At 37.9% G+C, this 22,918-nt stretch overlaps 1 protein-coding gene across 1 annotated transcript; it reads right to left on the bottom strand.

Annotated features, from left to right (window-relative positions):
* Positions 1 to 103: 103 nt before the first annotated feature.
* Positions 104 to 22,913, bottom strand: LOC112573641 (probable global transcription activator SNF2L2). The gene is made up of 34 exons (XM_025254194.1): positions 22,785 to 22,913; positions 21,755 to 22,043; positions 20,734 to 21,316; positions 20,330 to 20,530; positions 19,338 to 19,722; positions 18,962 to 19,088; positions 18,496 to 18,669; positions 17,451 to 17,624; positions 16,947 to 17,120; positions 16,582 to 16,608; positions 15,460 to 15,567; positions 15,239 to 15,295; positions 14,847 to 14,932; positions 13,686 to 13,827; positions 13,110 to 13,273; positions 12,424 to 12,601; positions 11,920 to 12,048; positions 11,678 to 11,791; positions 11,368 to 11,481; positions 10,953 to 11,060; positions 10,497 to 10,630; positions 10,098 to 10,240; positions 9,646 to 9,833; positions 8,844 to 9,074; positions 8,511 to 8,588; positions 7,566 to 7,673; positions 7,219 to 7,329; positions 6,516 to 6,724; positions 5,518 to 5,623; positions 5,113 to 5,214; positions 3,044 to 3,221; positions 2,743 to 2,789; positions 1,986 to 2,069; positions 104 to 1,571 (listed from the first exon to the last, which is right to left on the bottom strand). The coding sequence occupies exons 3-34, from the start codon at positions 21,290 to 21,292 to the stop codon at positions 1,488 to 1,490; spliced, it is 4,824 nt and encodes a 1,607-aa protein (XP_025109979.1). The 5' UTR covers positions 21,293 to 21,316; positions 21,755 to 22,043; positions 22,785 to 22,913; the 3' UTR covers positions 104 to 1,487.
* Between the last annotated feature and the right edge of the window lie 5 nt (positions 22,914 to 22,918).

Below are 22,918 nucleotides of genomic sequence, written 5' to 3'. Positions count from 1 at the left end.
AGCATAACAGTATATTTCGTCATTTGATTACTACAGTCGACTTTTGCACAATGCCTTCTGTGATTTGTGCACATTTACACTTCTGAAACATGAAACCCAGTTGTTTTTTTAACCAGCATTTTTTAATTCCTAACAATGAAGAAAAAAAATGACAGAAATCCAAAGCCAGAGTATTTTAACAACTAAAATATTGATTGAAAAACAAAAGAAGTTCAGAATAACAAGGACATTTATACTGTCACCATTTCAAATGACAATAAGCTTTGTAGACTAGACTGATTTTTTTAATTCTATGGTTGGTAAAAAATACATTACATTTCTTTCTTGAAAACAAAAACCTCTTTTCGATATATTCTTTTAAAATATTTAACACATTACACTGCTCAATGTCACATAGGTGAGAAAGGGAATGAAGAGGGAAAAAAAGAGCAAAATTACACGCCAGTTCTAAAACAGCGAATCATTTAATGCATATAGCAAGAGTATGCATTTGTTCAATGTACAATGTTTAGTTCTGTGAGACTGAGGATTCATATGCCAACAGCGTGTAGAGGTAATGAGATTTAGATCTACTGTCTTGTACCAGATAGTACAAATAAGACATGCATTATACTTCCATATATCATTACAAATGCATTTCCAGAGCCAACCCTAAAGCCTCGTTTTCTGAAAACAATACCTATATGCACTGTCAACAAACTTTTTAAACACTGAATGAACAAAACAAGAATGATCTTTAGTTTTACATCTTTAGTCTTTTTTGTTTGTTTTAGTGATCATGTTAATGTCCTGAGTAAGCACACTGTCCCAGCTGAATGGCATGATCTAAATACATTCATTGTTTTAAAACTTAGCAAAAAATGATGTAAGATAGCATAGGTCCTCAACATCAAAGATGTACAAAAATACCCTTCCCACACTGAAAGAAAAACTCCATAGACAAAACAAGGGGCTACAAATGCATTCTAGATTTTATACCTGTATTTGATACCTCCAAAAAATTAATTTAAAAAAAAATGGTGTTACAAAAATGATTATGGGAGCAATCAACTGTGATGCAATCTTTTTTCCCGCTATTAAATGCACTAGTTAAGAACAGTCCTCAATCTTGGCACATCTGCACGCTGTATCTGAAAAAGCACCTGCAAAGTGTGCTAGTCTCTTTAATGAAAAAGCATTTCACATAGTCGTTTGAAGGTAATTCAACTGAAGGGGGAATGGAGTAGACAACTATTTGCTCATAAGTGTAGAGATTATATACTAATGCATCTTCTACCTTTGTCAACACCTGATTAAAGATAATGATTATGATGCACACTTAGATCAACTACTGACAAACAATTAAGCGACCAAAACATTTTTCGTAAGAAATATTTCCTTAATATATATATACAGCTGTTGCACAAATCCATGAATTGCACACGTACATAAATTAGGTACAAATCATGATGCGCTTATTTGTGCTTCAAGACTATGTCTCTTGGAGATCATCGTTTTCTGCCCCCTCCACCAGGGGAGGATACTCTTGAAGAGCCCCTAGAGCTGCTTGGTCCTTCGCCATCAGACTGGTCCTGGTAATGAAGTAACAAGTCAGTCAAAAGTCATGAAAGTGGGCAAGTTTACAAAACAATGACATTTCTCTTTAATTATGGCTTCAAAACTTTATCTTGAGAGTTACTTCACCTTTCACAGCTTAATCTTTATTGTAGCAACTATGTTAGAAACTTGTGGCCCTATCCTCCTCTGTGGGTGAAAAGGAATAAGACGGTGATGTTGGAAACTGAATAAAATTGTACCACCAAAGCAAATCTTTAAAAAAAAAAATCGAGCACCAAGTGACCATCACTATACCATCTCTCCATCTTGATGGACCATGATGATGTTTTCAATGTTGGCTTTTACTAAAAATGAATATGATCTCCCTCCAAATCAACTAATATGCTAACTTTCAGTTTTCTAGTTCATATAAAAAATAATCTATTTACCCTGCAGCTGTCTTCTGTTTCATCGTCACTGATTACTGGTCTGGTTTTTGATCTGCGCTTTGGTTTCCGTGCCTTGTCTGTTGGCTGAAACAGAAAGACTGTGTGAATAATTAGAACTGATTTTTATGAACTAAAAATTAATAGAAAATATAGGATCCGTACAGTCTGCAGGTGACAGGTCACAAGGGATTTGAGGAGGAGGGGGGGAGAATTGGTGTTTATGCCAAGCCAGCAACTAAGGCTATATCATGGCAAACCAGCAAGCCTTGCAAACAAACGACTCGTGCAGAGAAAGAACTGTGTGCCCAACTAGAGCTGAACCCAGGACATCCAACCCTCACTGTATTGTTGATCCTCTGTATATCCCCAGAGCGCCCACAACTTGTCACAACTTCATGATAAAAGCACAGAGAAAGCAATAAACTACACCAAATTTTACATTCAAGTATGATCTGTGCATGAATTAGAAAAACAAATGTTACCTTAGAACAAGGATAAAGAGTCTAATCCACAATGTTATAAATGAGTATGTGTTCAAATTTACTGAGTGATAAAAGCAGAATAAAGAAAGCTAACTTTAAGAAGCAAAATGCACAAAACCCTTAAAATTAAACCAAATGACAGAAACTTGTCCAGCACAGCAAAGTGGCTACAATAGCTGCTCATTAGCCTGTGAGAAAGTGGCTTTACAGAGAAAAATGTGGATTTATCATGTGGTTATTACTGGCAGTTTATGGCAAATTATACTGCTTCTTACCTTTCGGCTGATTTCTTTGGCAGGCTTTGTTTTTTTGGCCTCTCGACCTATGTACATCAAAAAGAGGAAACAACATAAAATAATGAGAAAAGAAACGTGCATTGATGTAGTTACTTCAAATAATATTTGTTTTGATGTATTAAGAAAAAGTAAGCATATCACTCCAGCCAGATGTATAATATGCCATTCAATAGAGTGTCATATGCACAATGCCTGACAGATTATCAACAGTTACCCAAAACACTGAGCTGATCATGACAAATAAATAAACACTTCACTGCAAGAGTCAAAAGCTTTTGACCTTCATCATCATCGTCATCATAGTCTCGGATCCCCTTTCCTCCTTTGCTGGTGCTGGCTATGCTGCTTTCTTCTTCCTCTGTTTCGCTGTCCGACGATGATGCAGCAAATCCTTCCTTCTCCAGCTTCTCTCGGGCACTAGTGAAGACTGACTGCAGCACGATGGAATCTTCATAGATCTAGCAAATACAGAAAAATGATTAAGGATGATATGTAAGTTACTAATGAGAAGATATCGTCATCCACAGTGATTCTTAAAGACAACACATTTCAGTAAAGGTTATTATTAGAAATTTAATGAATAACATTGACAAGAAAAAGAAGGGGCAAACATGCATTCATATATTCTGTTTTCATAACAAATTATACAGACCCATTTTATCTAGGCAAGAAAATTACTATGAAGTGCTTTTATTTTTGCATTTTGCCATGGATTACTTTCTAATGAAAACGCTAACTTTTTCTGCATTTCAAGATTAATTTATAGACTTAAGCTTTCAAAATGAAAAGTAGGAACTAAAATAAGCCAGTATTAACAACTATGACATAAAGAAAACGAGGATGGGGGGAGGGGTAAATTGATGTTTTACACCAAGCCAGCAGCTAAGGCATGCCTGAAATGCACGATGAACCCAGGAGAGCCAAACTTCATTGTATTGGTGACAGGCGCTGTAACAGACAAGTGCGCAATAGAGGGGGCAAGGGGGGAAGGTTGACAACCGTAGTTGACCTGTTTTTCATGGGAAGTGTGAGCCACGAAATTCAGCGAATTCCATGTGCGGGTGAGGTAGTACACATCTGGTCTAGTGTAGTGGGCTGGATGTCATTTGGGAAGTTCCTTGAGCAAATGACATAAGGTGTGACGTCAAAATAACGTGACGACAAAAAGATGACGACAAAAAGATGACGTTAAGAAAAAGGCAGAGGTGGTGGCCATTGTTCAAGCCTGTTGATTGAAGAGTTGCACCTGCTGGACAGTTGTTGTCGTTGGCACTAGTGTGGCTGGGGTGGGTGTTTTGGAGCACGACCGTAAGCGGCCAGTGGGTGGCTGATCATAACTTGGTGGATGTATTACGGGAGATGTACTTTGTGGATGTACTATCTCTGTGGACGTAATACTGTGGATGTATTACGGGAGATGTACTTTGTGGATATACTATCTCTGTGGACATAATACTGTGGATGTAATATGGGGGATGTACTACTGTGGATGTACATTACTGGTCGTGTTTTCTGGAGTCCGTGTCCTCGCCGTGAGAGCTCTGTGGGTTTGAGTGACACGCCGTGCATATTCTTGGAGGCCGAGAAACCGTACACTGGGGTAAGCGAGCAATCGACGGACCAGGAGCAGAAAACTTGGTGTGAGCAAAGGGGGAGGCTACACTGCCTTTCTTTACGCTTGCGCACCAACCACCATCCGTCATCCAGAAGGGAGAATACCAGAGCAGCCCGAGTTTAAACCGCCGGTGGAGGGGAGGCTTTCTCTCAGCCTCCAACTCACCTACCCTCATCCTTCCAACCACCTGGGAAACAAACGCATGCGCAGGACAGAGACTTTCTGCCAGCGACCTTTCAGTATTGTAAAACTCTCTTTTTTATGAAAAATCGAATTATAGGAAAGAAGATTAGTGTTTACCCATAAGAACAGAGGACTTGGGAGGGTTGCAGTGACTATGATATAATAATGTATGAATTTCGTCAAGGAATTACAGCACCGGAGACAACTGAATACCTTTCAAGTGACATTATTTGTGTGAATCAGCTTTATTGTTGTCTCTATCAGTGCGTTGGATTATTGATGTACTATACTGGTAATATATCTTGTATGACGAAAGAAGGAGAGGTACACTGATTATTGATACATTGTTTCAGTTATTTGTTTGTACCCAATAATTATTGGTGACTTCAAGGAGGGACGCCCACCCTCAAGCGATCTTGTTATTGCTTCTGTGGAAAGTATGCGCATGTCTGCGGTTGGACCGTGACAGGCGCTAACTGTTGTGCCATGGGACCACCCAAATATGAGGAGGAAAAGACAATAAGAAGGGGCATGCTTCAGTTAGTACTTACAACAGATCCTTCCATATTGAAGCTCTGAGCATTTTGGCATAACTCCATTACATCTGCTTCCAAATCATCTAGGTTTCTGTAGCGGTGAGACTTGATACGATTCTAAAACCCAAAAGCACATGCATGTTCTTGATAATAATATTAGGGTAAAAATAATATCTTTAACTATACTTAAAAAGGCAGTCAAAAATATCATGAGAATTTTAAACATGTCTATCAAGATAGCCTGCTGCATTCTTCTTCAAATGAATCATTATGTTGTCAAATGATGGCATTGGTATATACATGACGAACATGCACACATTTGGGGGTTCTTAAAAGCTCATAGCAAGTATTTTATTATAAAAATATTTTGTTTAAAAGAAAGACAGGTGAATAATAAAATTTAGGAACAGTAGCACTTACATAAATCTTTTTAAAGTCAAGTGGTCGAGTGATGATCTCGTAGTACTCGGGCAACTCTTTTCGAGATGGTAGCTGCATGAACATGCTGCTCAAAACACGGCCATCACTGTAGATAAGGTTAAAGAACAATTATTTCAATAAACCATGCTGTTATCTAAATCCATACACTTGCAGTATAAAGAAGAACAATTCATTTATTTGCCAAGTGACATTCAATACAGAACTAGTCTTGATGGTTGCCACTTGCTCAACAAATACCAACCATGCACCTCCACAAAAAACCCCACTGTTTGCACTATTGCATGTACTCCTAAAGAACAATGCCTTCCACATACATGCACATGCGAGTGCACAGTAACACACACTCGTATATATCCCCAACAGACTTCAGAAAGGCACATTTAGTCCTAATTTGCACCACAACGGAGTTGTTTATAAGAGATGTCTATGAATCTGTCTTTCCAGAACTTTTATCACGACACATGTCAAGGCCACTTGTGTGTAGGTGTAAGAATTTTTAGGAAAACCAAAGATGTCTGCTAGACATTTCAGACCATAGCTTTAGCTCATGGTTGGGATTCAGTAACCCAGTTGAAGGTCAATCACTCCTGCATTCAACAATGCATGTCATAGATGCTATGGGCCCTTTGGGCCAGTTGTAATGTGCTTTTGGTAAACCCACCAGCTAGCTTATGTAGAACATAGTTTATCAGCTTGAACAGTCTTTTAAAGTGTTATTGGCTTCACAAAACTGCAGTTATGAAATCAAGACATTTAAAAACCACGCATAGCTTAGATCTCTGGATGCAACAGCAGTGTTCTGGACCTATTCCATTGCAACTGTAGTGATACCATAATTTCTTCTGGAGGTAACATGTTTCCTTCTCCAGCAGAATTGCAAAAAAGTCCCTGCTCTACCAGTTTCCAACCTCCCTCTATACCCACAAAAAGTTACAGCGCAATTCAAAGCAAGTCTGATTAATTCAGCAGATGCTGACCTATCCTTATAGTTGACAACAAGTTCATAGAGCTTCTTCATCATCTTGGTCATGCGAGGATGGTTGGGCTTGGGTTTCCCCACTGGAGGCCTTCCCCTCTTTTTCTTGGCCTTGGGTGTATCATCTCTTTGTTCTTCTGCCTTGCGCTTTTTGCGCTTCTGAGACTTTGAAAGCTCTTCAATCTCATCTAAGTTGCCATCCTCAATAGCCTGTGAAGTGAAATAAGAAAAAGTAAGTATCAATTCAATTTACATGGATACTCTACTCATCTACAATCATCATTCTATAAAGACGAAAAAAAAACCAAACTGGGCTGATAATTCAACCAAGAAAAGCATGTTAGATATATCAATGCTATCAATTTCAGGTAACAGTACACTTTAGAAAAATTTTAGTTTTAAAGATTTTTATATTTTTAGTAACATTTTGTGATGGAAAACATATTTTTTTAGATAGTTATTTTATATTTGATTATTCTGCCACAAAATGTTATTAAAAAATCTTTAAAACGGAAACTTTTTTTTCTAGAGTGTACTGTCAATGTAATCATGTTCTAGAGAATCTTCTGCAGATCCTTTAAACCCCTTCTATGCAGAGAAGCAACACGCAAAATCTCATGACTTTTGACACACGTTCACGTGGATGAAACTAATGCAAGAAAATTATAGGATTAGTTAACAAAATTTGTTTAAGCAATGCTCACTCGAAGCCACTGCTTCTCTGTCAAAGAATCTGAGTAGTCCACTTCCTTACGAGTACGGGAGCCACGCCCAAACATCTTGTCCTCTTCATCTTCTACAGTCAGCTTCTCAACCTAAAGTAGCCCAGAGATCATGATAATTGTGGTACTGTTGTATCAATTCAAACTAACAACGTGTGTTTCTGCACATTTCTATAATTAAAGCAGAGCTTCTTGTTAAAGGAAATAAAAAAGACATTCTATTTTGTAACATTAAAATAAACAATGCAATACATTTAATATGAAAAGGCCAAACCCAATTATCATCTAAGTGACCAAGATTATGTGTTTATTATATCTTTATCGCTTACTTCTTTCACATCTTTGACAAGCCAAGATGGCAGCTCATCCTCTTCCATTAGCCTTGGTTTGCGATTTGGATCACGTGCCTCCATTCGTCTACGCTCGAGGTCCATTTTCTGCAAAAGTAAAAACATACATGGTCTCAGTTTACTCTTTTCCTTGCTTATCATAGCGGTTGTGAATCAAACAGATTTTTAAAGTGGATAGAAAACTGATGATGCAGAAAAATAATAATTTTGTTTTCTTGTAGAGGTTGGAGAATCCAAATGTACCACCTCATTTTGACTGTCAACCAGTTTTTGAGCTTAATAAATTTGGATTTTAAACAAGCATCATTCCTTGAAACATCAGAATACAGAAAATCCAGACACAGCCGAATGATTTTATTTACTTAACAGTTTTACAAAAAGATCTCTAACAGCAGCCTGTGGAAAAGAATCAACCAGAATGCCACTAGCCAAGACATCAAAAAGTGCAAATGGGACTGGATAGGACACACCCTGTGCAAACCAGCTGACACCATTGCCAAGCAGGCACTTGACTGGAATCCTCAGGGGAAGAGGAGGGGGGGGGGGAAATTGGTGTTTTATGCCGTGTCAGCAGCTAAGGCTATATTACGGCAAGCAGCCAGCCCTGTAAACAGATGCCACGTGCAGAGAAAGAACAGCGTGCCCGAGACGAGAAATGAACTCAGGGCAGCCAACCTTCACTGTATTGGTGACAGGCGCTAACAGCGCTAACCATTGCGCCACCGGACCGCTCTCAGGGGAAGAGGAGAGTTGGGAGACCAAAACAGACTTGAAAAAAGAACAGTAGAAAGTGAGGCAAAGGACATAGGAAACACATGGACCCAACTGAAGAGGGCTGCTGAAAACTCGGTCCGCTGGCAAGGTGTTGTTGCGGCCCCATGCTCCTCGAGGAATAACAAGGACTAAACTAACAGTTTTACAAACCTGGAAAAGTTCAAACTCTTCTTCTTCGCGAGCCAACATTTGGTTGATTGTTTCATCATCGGGGACTTCATCTTCTTCCTAAATACAAAATAAACGCCCACACACACATACATATACATGCACCCAAGCACACATACAAGGAATTTTTCAGGTTTCCCTTTCTTAAAAATTGCAGGGTTATCATCTTAAAAATATCATAATAATAAACATGTACCTGACAAAAGGAACAAGAAAAAGCTGCAAAATCATCAAATGTTAAGAACATCATGAAATGTTAAGAACAATCTTTTGAGAACATCTATGATTGTAAATATTGTAGTGCTCTTTTTATACCTCTTCTTCATCAGCCTCTTGCAGAAGGATGTTCTGCAGGAACTGACGCCTTTCAGTGTTGGTGGACTTATTGTCAAACATTCCAGCTTGGATGACTTTTTCATCCACATTGAGCTTGAATCGAGCAGCAGCTTGGATCTTTTCTTCAACGCTGTTCACAGTCATCAACCTTAAAACACGCACCTCATTTTTTTGTCCTATACGATGTGCTCGATCCTGGGCTTGCAAATCCTAGATAATCAAGGAAGAAAATGTATAACCCAGAACCACTGTACTTCATATGCATGAAATATAGGATTAAGCACACTTCACACAAATATACATATTCCCTATTTTTAAATATTTACACACACTCTTTCTTTAAAATTTTAATTTCAATAAATCATTCATAAAGCCATGTATATTAAACTTTTGCTTCATAACAGGCAGTTTTTTTCCCAATTATATTTTGTCATTGCAAAAAATATAAATGCAACATAAAATATTTTTGTGAAACTTAAATTAGCCACACAGGATGGAAGTAACAATCTTCGTGCTTAAAGGCCGAAGTTTTGTGTCCGGAGGAAAGACAGTGGTATCGCCCGTGCGAGGGAAGGTAGGAGTACACGTGGTGGTGTACCAGCCAATAGTCAGCAGCGCATGTACTCCTACCTTCCCTCGCACGGGCGAAACCATTTGAAAACACGCCCATTTCGACTTCGGCCTTTAATCACAGCAGAACAGCAACAGCAGTTTATATCAGCTGCAGCCATGATGGTTAAAGGGATGAACGCAGAAGATAAAATCTGTCATCAAACAATACCTGATGAGGATTCCAATCTGAATCAAAAATAACGACTGTATCAGCAGCTTGCAGATTAAGTCCTAAACCTCCAGCACGTGTTGACAGCAGGAACAAAAAGTATGGGGAATCTTTCTTGTTAAAGAGTTCCAATAACTGGCCACGATCTTCAGATTTGGTCATGCCATCAAGACGCAAGTAACGTATGCCTGTTTATGCCGAAAACAGATAAAATGACCTTTAGAAAAAAAAACTATAAGCAACACCGAAACAAGCCAACAATTTTTCTTAAGAAAACCAGTGACAATATTCAGCTAACAAGAAGAATAGAGAACAAGAGAAATCAGAGGAGTAAGTAAAGCCTGACAAGACATTACCAATAAACAATTTTAAACTTGTAAAATGTGGCTACATTTCACGCAATAAATGGAATGATGCATGACGAAACTTCATACTAACACGAATTGACTAACCTCTGTATACCAAGTAGTCCTCCATGATGGACATAAGGGAGGTCATCTGGCAGAAGACCAATACTTTGTGGTTGGTTGCCTTTAGCTTGGGCAGAATGCGATCCAGCAATTCAAACTTGCCAGAGGAGCGGTAAAGCTCCGGCCTAAAAATGTAGTAACATGGTCATATGATATACTGTTTTCCTAGGCACAATGAAACACATCTTTAAATGTTGTAACACCCTTACAGTAGTAGAAAGTTTCACATGGAACGTTTCTAAAAAGAAATAAGTGCAGCACGCTGTGTAAAAACTTATGCCCTTTCTTGTATCCAAAGTCTATTGAAGATGCGCAGGAATTACAAAGAAAACGGGTCTTCTAATCATTAGCACAGACATCTGCACTATCAATGTAACATACCCTGTTACTATTCCTCCTGACAGCCCAATGTGATCAGCAAAGGCTTCCTCAATGTGCTGGAACATGAAGGGATGGTTGCAGATCTTGCGCAGCTGCATGATAGTGTTCATCAAGGTTTTGGTGCCACCCTTGCCCTGCGATCAGCAAATCAAGAAGGCCTTTACACCTACATCCATAGATCTCAGGTATTGTGTCAGTCCTGATAATTTCTATGCTGAAGATGCTAAGCAAAGACTCTTCCGTAGCAAACCAAACCTAAATCTGACACATAAATGACAAAAACAAAAACTCCAAGCATCAAATAATCTTAAACCCCAACTGCTTTAAATGAACTACATAAAATAAATTTGCCTATTTGTGCTGATCCCTAAAATGACCAAAAAGACAAAAAATTATTCTTTAAAGTCTAGCTTAGCTTGCATCTATGCCAACAAATCTCTCGTCATAAAACATTACCTTCTTGTCTTTTTCTGACCCATCTGTCAAAAGGACACCCTTGGATTGCATGTGGTTGTAGATAAAGCGCTGCAGTGCCGACATGTCACATTTAATGACGTACTCAACCTAATACATATCGGAAACAAATGCTGATGTCAAAACTTTACTTGAGGCAAGTTTTAATCCTATCAAGCCCCCTAACCCCCCAAAAAAATTCATTTGAGTTGTGATCAAACTTCAAACATTCCAGATAATGTGTGGCGTATGTCTCTTGAATGATGTCTCTCTGTTGCTATTGTGCTAGGTGCTTCGGTTTTGCAACTGTTCTGCATTGTTTTTACATGTGCACATACTGCTTGTACAACACCCTAAACTAACAGAGACTGAATGTTTTCTATAACATTGTGTAATGGCCTTCTGTAAGAGTAATGACCTTTTCTGGAAGTTGAGATTCCACTTCTTTCTTTAAGCGACGTAACAGGAATGGACGTAACACTTTGTGAAGACGACGAATAATAAGCAAGGTCTCTTCTTGATTAAGCTCCACCTAAGCAACAAATCAATCTTTAAGGTAATGTTACTTCACCATGTAAAATATATGAATAAGCAGAATCTCAATGCACCTTCATCAGAGCAATATTTCAAAAATTAAGATTAAAACAAACAAAAACCAGCCACGTCATATGCTTAGCCACAACAGAAGCTAGGAAAATAGTTGTAATCGACAAATCTTTAGCCCATACCTTTTCTCCAGTCATAGCAAAAGGAGCATTAAACCACTGCTCAAAAGTTGAGCAAGATTTGAAGATTGATGGCAGCAAAAAGTTAAGAAGTGCCCAAAGCTCTGGAAGTTTGTTCTGTAGGCAACAGAAAACAGTTTATTTTATTTATATGATCCTGCTAGTGATGCAATTCTTTGTTTTTTTAAGTGCATTATTACCTTTGCATGAAAGTACATCTATCAAATAAATGATGTAAGGCTTACCTGCAGTGGTGTTCCTGTTAGCAGCAAACGATTAGGGGCATTGTAGTACGTGTTCAAAATCTGCGTCAGTTTACAGTGGTGATTCTTCATTCGATGACCTTCATCAATGATCATATACTTCCAGCGCAGCTGCCATATGCAGAAACCAAAAGATGCAAGATCAAAATATCACAAAGCAAGACATTTACATTTTCTGGAATACCTAATCTCAGAGTGCTAGGTTTTTGAGCTATAGGATCAGAATCATTTATGAATGAATTTTATAAATACAGAGATAATATCTAAATGTACATGCTTCTAACAGTCTCTATATACTTTCTACTATAAACCTAAAATAAAAATATTCAAATCTTCCCAATTAAGAGAATATAAACCAAATAATGAAAACTGTCACGGACAGGTGACATGGTACTTGGAAAAATGCTGTGTATGACAGTTCTGACAGAATACAGAATTTGAAACAATATTTATAGAATAATGCGTGAATATTTAATCCAACTTTACCTTTGACAGAGCAGCTTTATCTTTTATAATGTACTCATATGTTGTTAGCAGCACATTGAATCGACTTGTTTTTAGCTGTGGAGTAAGAGCCCTACGAACTGCTGGAGAACCCTTGTAGGCAATTTTTACCACTGATGGGGCCCATTTGTCAAATTCGTACATCCAGTTGGACAAGGTACTGGAAACCACATACATATATATGCATATAATACTGCGTTATTGTTTGGAGGTAACACAATCCTTATCTAAGTAGCCGGGGCATTAAATGCTTATGTTCTTTTATTGTGTGACTTTGTCTCAGTCTTTAAAGTACAGCACTAATGTTATTTTTATAGTTTGAAATCAAGTAAAATAAACCATAAGCTGAGTTCTGCAATGTCATCTCATGTGGGAAAGAGAGACCATTTACCCCCCTCCCAAAAAAATAACAAACCAACTTTAAAACGCTTTTATTGATAATTTTATTCATGACTAACAAGGGTACTCAACACTGCTAAGGTGATATCTCATTTCGAGCCAGGGTGTCAGCAGCGTACAATGTGGATTTTAACAGAATTTTTACCCTTTACTTAAATTTTAACCCATTTGGAGAGAAAAACAAATGGAATGGATTTGCCCAGATTTTCCTCCGAACTACATCACCACTACCACCACCACTCTCTCCTTTATTAATTAGATACACTTACGACAGTGGGACAATGATAAGATACGGGCCATTGACTTTTTTCTTCTCCATAAGGTATGTAATTAAGGCAATTGTCTGGATAGTTTTGCCCAAGCCCATCTCATCTGCTAGGATGCCATTGAGATTGTTGTTGTATAGTGAAACCATCCACTCCAATCCCTTGATCTGGAAGATGAATTAAAAATTCTATGAGAGTATTTGCCCATCAAGAACACTTAATTGAAAGAAAATAACAAAATAGCAAGGTGATTTATTAAAATACATTAGAAATCTGAAATAACAATTTAAATAATCTTTAAATGTGTGTTCACCTCTCTAAATATCAACTAATCAACAAGTTGAGATAGATCAAATCTAATCAGACTTCATAATAGAAAGACAACTTTGTATTTTTGATTCTTTTTAATAATAATAAAAAATTCAATTATAGAAAGTCATACTAGATGTGCTAGTTATTATTACCACATAACCAGAATGGTCACGGTATACCCTTTTGATTGGTATCAATTTTAGCCCACCATCAAAGGTAAACTTGCTCTGAACTTGAGCAGCTCTCCAGAAAAGAAAACACAATTACCTGATATTCCTTGAGCTTGCCGTTGACCAAGATTGTGGCCTGTTCAGTTACAGTTTCATGGACTGTATGAGCAATGGTGTAATAATTTTGGGCTCCTGAATGTGACGTCTTGTACTCATCATCATCCTCCACTCGAGCATGTCTGGGACACATTATTTACTGCACGTCAACTATATTTTTACTAACAGACATTCTTCTCTTCTGCAGGCTAATGTAAATGTAAACTGTTTTTTAATTCACTATGTGACATGACAATCAGTTTGATACCCAAGTAAGAATGAATTTCAAGCATTTTCAAAGACACAAAAAACTAAGCATAATGAGAAGACAAATAAAATACCATCAAAGTTTAAAGTTAACAGAGTTAAACTATGCCTATTCCAATTGGAATATTTCTTGTAAATCTCGAGAAAAGTCAGCATAGCCAAACGCATTCCAAAATATATTAGGATTATTTAAAAACAAATGATTTGTGTAGTCTAGTCCTGCAGGCAGGTCAAACACCATGTAGAAATTAAAAAAACATCAAAATTTAGCAATCCTAAATTTTGTGTGAAGCAGGCTAAAAATAGTGAAAAATGTCTGATATTTGTTTTTCTAGCTTCATCATTATAAAAAAGTATATCCACAGAAACTAAAATATTTAATTCAATGTCTTCCTATTCCTCTCTGAAAGGATGTAACTCCACTCTAAAATGATTCACTCCATTAAATGACTGAATCGTACATTTGCAGGAGTAGCCTGCTGTATCTGCTGAAGTAGGGGCAATACATTTTATATAAAACAATGTGAAATTTATTAAATATTCCAAAATTTAGTATGACATTGTCTCATTTAATCACAAGATGATTGTGTGAAATTGCCTGAACAATTATGCTGGGTAAATAATGTTTTTAATCATAACATGCATATGTACGATGATAAAACACTAGCGAAACAGCATAAGTATCGTTACAAGCCCATACCCACTGCACCATTTAAAACATACTTTACGTGGACTGGTATGAAAATAAAGTTTATGTTTGCTGCTAACATTTATCTGTACTTTCAAGTAACTTTACAATTCTATAAATCAATTTCTAAGAGTGAAATTGGAAATTCATTCTGTCAATATTTTTAAGTCTTGAAAAACCTTTTTTTAAAAAATGAAGAAAACCTACTGCAAAACCTCCTTCACGGCATCTGGATCATCGATGTTCTTGTTAGAATTAGGAGGCTCAAGAGGGTCATTCTCCATATCATCATCCTGATTAACAAAGAAAGCACTTGCAGATATTTTGTGTTCACTCCAAGACAACAAAGATGCCCATTCCATCTCAAATTCAGCCACAACAATGCATTTAATCTGAACAGTTACTCCCAGATCCCAAATTAAAAGATAAACAAATGTATTACATAGGATAGCAAGGATATAAAAGGATACTCAAGACACACAAAAAATCACTGTAGCAGTGGTCTTTGAGAACTGAAAGAGCATAAGCATTTCAAATTCACTGGATCAAGATAAGACAAATATCACATCAATTAGTCCACAGATAAGTCTGAAACTCACTTCATCACTTCCATAGTCTTCTTCGTAATCATCGTCATCTTCATCTCTGGGTGCAACCTGCCACCTAAGGAATGACACAATGCATGTCAGGTAAGTTCTATTTAAAAACACAGAACAGCAAATAGAAAAAAAATCACACAATCTCTCCATTGCTCTTTTCCTTTTTTAAAAAAAAAAGTTATCGTGTTATAGGTGCATCACTCACGATGTATTCATTTCTAGCCACGCATCCAGCTGACTGCAAGTGGTGCATCCTCTCCTGACAACACCTGCCCTGTCTCTACATTTACCACCTTGACCTGCATTTCACCACTGTTGGAACTCTCATCCTGAAGAGAGAACCAAATATATTAAAATAACTGATTTGCATACACAGTATTTCATTTTCTAGTAAACCAATATATTTCCCTAAAAAGCATCCTACCAGAAGAAAAAAAAAAAACTATGCAAAATGAGTGAACCAAGGATTCCTTTATGTAGCACTCATTTCCTACAATACAGGCACCATTCTACAGACACAATGTACCCCTGCACTAACAACTCCTGTTTTTATATTTATCTATCAAGCATCATCTTAAACCTGATGATAAAGCATTAGCAAAGTGGAATGTCAAGATATTATCGCTATACATAAAAAAAAAAAATATTTTGCTTTATTTTGTCAATGATTATAGGCATGGAATTTAGATTGTTTATCTCTTAACCAACACCTGTATTTCAGATACACATCATCATATAATATGGATACAGATAAATGGTTAAAATGTTGAAAAGATTTTCACTATAAGCAAGCCATATATCATATCCTTCAGTCTAAATGTTAATGAAGTGCTATTTTAATGTTTATACATATCAATGTTGTAGAAATACAGGCAAGTTAGCAACCAGATCTTTGGACCTCTGTACTCTGAAAAGAGTTTGGAGAATTATAAAATGCCTATATGTAACAGAAAGAGTTTGTGCACATATGCAGGTGCATGCATGCACATGCATAATGCAAAAGTGTGCATTACTTTTTTCTTTGCTGTATGAATGTGCATTATCAGACTATATACACATTAGAAATCTGAATACAGAAGATTACAAAATCTATATCATACAAGGTTTCTGCCATGCGCTTTGAGAAAGTGAACACAGTGTCATAATGCCAAGTACTTAACATCAGCATCTCTCCTACCTTGCCCTCTATTATTCTGCAGATATCAACTACACTACAGAACCTGCTTCCCAGACACTATTCTGAGATGGAAAGATAAACCCAACTACTAAAACACAGCTAGCTTAATTCATTCAATCATGGCAAAAATCTTGCATGACATGTGAAGTCTCAGATGGTGACTTACCCCCTCCCTGAGAGGCATGGGTGTGTCCTGTGGGAGAAAACATGATTAGATATGCACGCAAAAGCTCAAGCTGGCATGTCACAGATCTTTTATAGCTCTGCTTACCAATTTCTTCTCCTGTGGATACATGGTACACTGTAGGTCTATCATGGCTATAAACCACAGGTTTTTAAAAACACACCTGTGACGTGCCAGTGAAATCTTTTGTATGCTTCTAGCTTATGTGAAAAAAATACGATGCTAGCTATACAAAGGGGGGGAAAAACTTAACAAAAAATGCACTTCTCTAAACAAGCGCGTTTGCTTGCTCTATCAATAATTTAAAGATTATTACATGTACAAAAAACAGGACACCTCACACTAACCTTCTTCTTTTTCTTCTTCTTAGCAGCCTTTTGCTTGCGGATGACATCCTCCTTATGTTGCTTTACCAAATTCATTAGGCTCATAACATACTCATCTGTCTGCGTTAGCAAGTAGGCCAGACGCCTATCCTTCTTTTGATCAATCAGGCGACGGTATCCTTCTTCATCTTCAGCCTATGGTAAAGAAAGAAACAAAGGTAAAAAGGCAAAAGGTCAAGAAATACTTCATGCATATATCTGTGAATTCCTTTACTAAAGATGGCCCAAGCAAAATTTAGAATGAAGTCACAGAGACCACTGACTTTCACAATGTGCATTAGAAACCTAACATGACAAATCTTATAATCATTCACATTCTTTATTTTGAACAATTAAAAGCAACAAAGAAAATTATTCCAAGACATGCTGAAACATTCACAAATGTAGATGACCAAAAAAAAAAAAAAATTAACGATACCAAATCATAAAATTTTATTGAATTTTTTTTTTTTTAAATATACTGACCATGAGACGGCGCATACGCTCTTTTTCGATTCTCTCCTGTTCCTTCTTTTGTTCACGTTCAGTGTTAGCATGGTAAGTCATAACTGCCTTGTTTAACTTCACTACTTTGGCCTGAACATTGCGGTGGAATTCACGGAAATCTTTAGCATGCTGGAGCACAGTGTTTAGATATTCCTGTTGAGACATGATTAAAAGAAAGCAATTAAACAAACCATTAAAATGATCCTTTTCTTGCAGGAGTTACTGCAAGGATACACTAGATATTCTAAGAAAATGCAATAAAAATAAAATGAAGCAAATAGCATCATCAAAGTAAATACACAACAAACAAACAAAAAATCAAATTTGCAGAATGCAAAATTAAGCAAAAATTGTCATTATCAGTTGCCAGTCTCCCATGATCTCAACAGCACAAATTTTCTGCAGTGTCTACAGAATACATTTTGTGTTTCAGAGTGGGATCTCTCTACAGTAAATACTTGTTAAGCTGTTGGCATCTGGCAGATGATCTCTTGAAAAATAATAAAAAAATTAAAATGGGAACAGCTGACACTATGTCACCTAGCACCACAAAGTTAGCACGATTTGTAGGGGTCCACAAAGACAAGTTTGCAATCTTTCACAAATACATTCTTTAGTAAAGAGTCTAGAACTCAAAACTGACTACAATGGTTTCCCACTGATCTCAAGATAAATTAATATTTGCAATGACAGTTTGGAATGATTGGACTATGTTAACAACTTGATGCCATGTCCACTGACTATGCAGCATTGGATGAATAATAGCTCGACACACCTCTCAGGGCAAGATATTTTCCACCAGGACTATGAACAGAAGACCAAAATAAAAAAAAAATAAAATCCATTAGAATGTTTAAAATGCATTTAATATGCCACAGAAAGCGTTTATTTCATGTTGATTATCTCCTATCATGACACCATTCCTAAACACAATCGAAAAGCAACAGTGACTATGTTTCTGTATGGGGAAAAAAAAAAAGGAAAACAAAGGAAAAAAGTGAGGAAAAAAAATGAGATTGCATGCCTGATGTTTCTGCCGTTTCTTTCTTTCCTGCTCCACTTTCTGCTGCTTCTCAAGTTTTTCTGTGATCCTTGCCTCCCGCAGTGACTGGCGTTTGCTACGTTTGTAGGCTTTTGTATTGAGAGCAGTTTCAAGAGTAGTATCCCGTCGCATGCTGGCAATCACTTCAGCACGAAGCTGCAAAAAAAAAAAAAAACTAACTGACAAAAAAAAACTAACTGAAAAAAAAAAACTAACTGAAAAACAACAGAATAAGTTCTAAAGATCACAAACACAAATAATCTAAAAATTTCAGTTACAGACGTAAAAAATTAACGTATTTTTATTTTTGTACAATGAAGAAACTTTCACAAATTATTATTTATCAGAGGTATAACTCACCCACGATGTTTAAGGTATTCAATTTGATTGTTAATTTTAGCCTTAATTAAGTTCGATTGCAAAACAAAACATCAGGACATCAGCAAACCTGTCTTTGGAAGTTAAGGAGTCGCAGGGCACGAAGTTCTATCATTGCTTGTGTTCGCATGTCGTCAGCCATGGTAGCAGGCATGCTTGTCAGTTCCTTGATACGCTGAGATATGCGTGCAGCAATTCTAATATGTGCACATGCACAAAACACACAAGAAACCTCTTTAAATATAACAGCTGAATACAACCATTCAATCACTTCTATCTGAAGTCAGGTGATTTCGAGGAAAAAAAGTTACATGCAAGCAAAACCTAAATATATGCTACCTCCCTGCACGAACAAAAATGTTTAACCTAAGCAACAAATGCCAGGAAAATAATTTTTTTTTAATTTCTCCCCTTTTTAGGAAGTAGGATGACCTGTCCCTGCTTACCTGTTTTCACGTTCGCCAAGAACTGCAATAGGGTCAAGGCCCTGTGGTTTGGCCACAGGAGCAATGCGGTTTTGCTTCTGTTGCATTGCCATCATGGCTTGGACTGAAGGGGGTGGTTGCTGTTGCTGTGGCTGTTGTTGATTTATCTGTTGTGGCTGTTGGGAGTGAACATTTATTCTCTGTTGCTGCTGCTGCTGTTGCATGTCCTGCGGTCCCTGCTGACTGTTCATCCCCACCGGACCAGAATGTGGGCGCATAGGAGCCATCTGAGATGGCATATGCTGTTGCACAGGAGGTTGTGCCCCTGGAGGCATTTGCTGCTGCTGTGACTGTGGAGCTCCTTGCTGTTGCTGCATTCTCATTTGCTGCATCTGGTGTGGGTCCCCTGCAAAATGGAGAAAAATCTGAAAGTCATGAGCTGAATCAGATGGCATGATGAGTGTGATAATGCCCTTGCATCACCATCCTTTTGCTGAAATTTAACAGGAAGTCTCATGCACACTATTATTTAGGTGTCAAAAGTATTTCAAACTTTTTACACATCTCACCAATAGGCCAGTTTTATTCATTTCCTTTACCCATACAGCATGACATGATGATCAGTCCATACTGAGAGGGAAAGTGTGAAGAAGTCGTGTTTGAAGGGTTGGATGGATGCAGTGATTCACAAAACTCATCAAAGAGATCTTTCTGGACCAGCAGTAACTCCTACATAGTACTGTCAGTCTTCTATTTAAAACCAGTTCAGCTATAAGTTAATGCTGAGTCTTTAGATCTGTTAACATCAAGACAGACACTTTTCTGAGATAGAATGGTAAACCCAAATTCCTGATAATCATGCCAAATTATAACAGAAAGAAATTAAGATATAGTTGGAAAATTTGTATTAAATGAAAAATGGTTGTTTTAAATACTAGGATACTGTAAATGACAGGCATAATAAAGCCACCATCAAATTATTAGGAAGATAGCATACAAACGAAACAATTTACCGGGTCTGGGGTATGGTCCCATATGTCTTTTGCCCTCCACAGCCAGACGCAATGTCTCTGGGATTGGCTGTGTTCTTGAAAGAAGTTTATATGCCATGATCTGAGCCCTTAACTGGTGCAGCTGCACTGGACTGAAGGCAGTCTGCCTCTGAGGCATACCTCCTGGGCCTATGCCTGGACCTTGCATGCCTTGGTTACTGCCTATTCAAAAAAAAACAAAAAACAGTGTTGCTACTAAAAACCCTTGTATATTAGTACAAGTTCATTTGGTCTATACACAATTATTAAAAATATTAGTGCATCTTGTGTAGTGAGATAAATAATCCTCTACACAACACCATCTAATGCTGTGCTATTAAAAAAATACTCTAAACAAATTACAATTAAAACAAAAATCAGCTCACCTTGCACAGCATCTACTGTCTGGTTGGGAGGACCCATTACACCAGGCTGCATCTGACCCACAGCTGGCCTGCCCATCCCTGGATTGCTGGGCATCCCCCCTTGCATCTGTGCCGGTTGTCCAGTGGGTCCTCCCATGGCAGGTCGCCCCTGTTGCATAGGGTTCATTCCTCCTGGGCCTCCAGTGCCTGCCGCACCGGCACCACCAGCAGCAATATTGTGGCTGTTTATTCCAGCAGTCCCAGACATTCCTGTTGAGCTGGCCACAGGAATCCCAGTGCTGCCAACACCAACACAGGCACTAGAAGACAAACTGCTGGGAGCCTCTCCCATGCCTGGTTGCATGGTTATATTAGGCCCACCCATGGCAGGGTTGCTGGGCATGCTACCAGCTGCACCAGGGCCCATTCCCTGGCCAATGCCCATGCCCCCAGGGCCCATTGTACCACTTCCTGGCATACCCTGCATGCCACCATGCATTCCACCCATGCCTTGGCTAGATGGGCCACCAGGCATGCCTTGCATTGGACCCGTCATTGCCTGGTTTGGAGGTCCTCCCATGCCCGGGCTTAGGGCCTGGCATACCTGCAAAAGAGAATAATCATGAAAAATCATGAACAGAACGTATGATTGCCTCAATTAAAAGCAAGCAGTATTTTTAAGAACAGTAGATAACTGCTTATACATAACTGCCATAGTAACAATTAAGCAAGGTTCTTTTATTATTACATTCTTACTTTATATAACATTAATTTATATATCTAAAAGGCACAATTGAATTTTTTTTTATTATACTTATTGTAAATACTGCTGAAAATTATCTATTTAACTGGCTGTTTAATTTGTAAGATTTCTTTACTAATCCACAGACCAGTGATGCAAAACTCTGCAATCAAAATGTAAAACCCACATGAAAGCCGTTGTTTCAAAATTGAAGAATATAAAGGAAGACACATCCAAGTGTGGAATGAGCACCACAATAACAAAGATTAATTTTTCTCTCTAGAGAACCTCTTGACTAACCTTGGCTAGAGCCTCCCATTCCTGGGCTAGGCCCCATCTGGTGACTATGAGGCATTCCTTGCATGGCTCCAGTGGGCATGCCTGGTGACTGATGCCCCATGTTCATGCTGGGTGCTGGGCTCCCACCCATTCCATGCCCTGGACCCATGCCTTGGGGATGTGCATTTACCATGGTGTTGCCCATCATAGCCCCTGGACCTGGCCCACTGCCCATGCCTTGCCCTCCCATTCCTTTGTTGCGATTCGCCATGGTGCTAGCGAATGCCAACAACTCCCTCACCTTTTACTTCTGCAAGGATGAATATATGTATAACAGATTAAACCTGTTAGGATAGTGTTCCTTTTTGTATCATTAACTTGAAGGTTTATATGTCATACTTTCTTCTGTTCAAAATATGCAAAATCTATTCACTGATCTACTAAAATAATCTGCTTTAAACTTACACAAAAAATACCACACTTATAAGAGTAAATTCATGCTCCAGTCTATGTTTTCTCACACTTCTTTCATTCGTTCTTTTTCTAATGCTCAAATGAATTTATAAAAGCTGTTTTATGAAGAAAGGAACATTTACAGTTTACTTCTAAGCTCTATGCAAAGTAAGATTTACAAGATAAACTGGAAGCAGGGATAACAGAAACCGGTAAACCCACTAGCAGAAAGCACCGTTAAAAAAAAAAATGTTTTTGACATTTGTTAGCGAGTTGTCTGCCTGTGTCTCGGTTCCACTCTAAAAAAATCCGTGCTCGTCACCAGCTTAATACTAAAAACGCCCCAAAAATCTGCAGAATATTGCTATGCATGTACTTTAATGTACTTCTTGTTTGTCAATATGCCGTTTGTTTGACATCTCAAAGTGGAGATTGTTTCGTGCTGTGCTGTTTCTAGCCATTTTGGATCACACAAAGAAATTAGCACGCTTGTAAAACATGCAGAAAAAGGTCATTAAACAATGAATTAATGTAATTAACGATAAGTATAAGCCCGAAGGAAGTTATAGCGATTTTTCTATATGACGATAATGCTTACCAGCAGTATTAATCTCAATAGTTTCAGCGTGGTATATTTTTTCCTGGTACTAATGGTCAAGTAACATCCAACGCGCACCTTTCTTGCGCATTCTACGCTGCACCCCCCGCCCTCTTCATTCCCTCTCTCATGTA

Source organism: Pomacea canaliculata, linkage group LG10 (assembly GCF_003073045.1).
Source record: "Pomacea canaliculata isolate SZHN2017 linkage group LG10, ASM307304v1, whole genome shotgun sequence".
NCBI classification, from domain to species: Eukaryota; Metazoa; Mollusca; class Gastropoda; order Architaenioglossa; family Ampullariidae; genus Pomacea; species Pomacea canaliculata.
The sequence above is the reverse complement of the archived record's forward strand: the minus strand, read 5'-3'. Positions and strand labels throughout refer to the sequence as shown.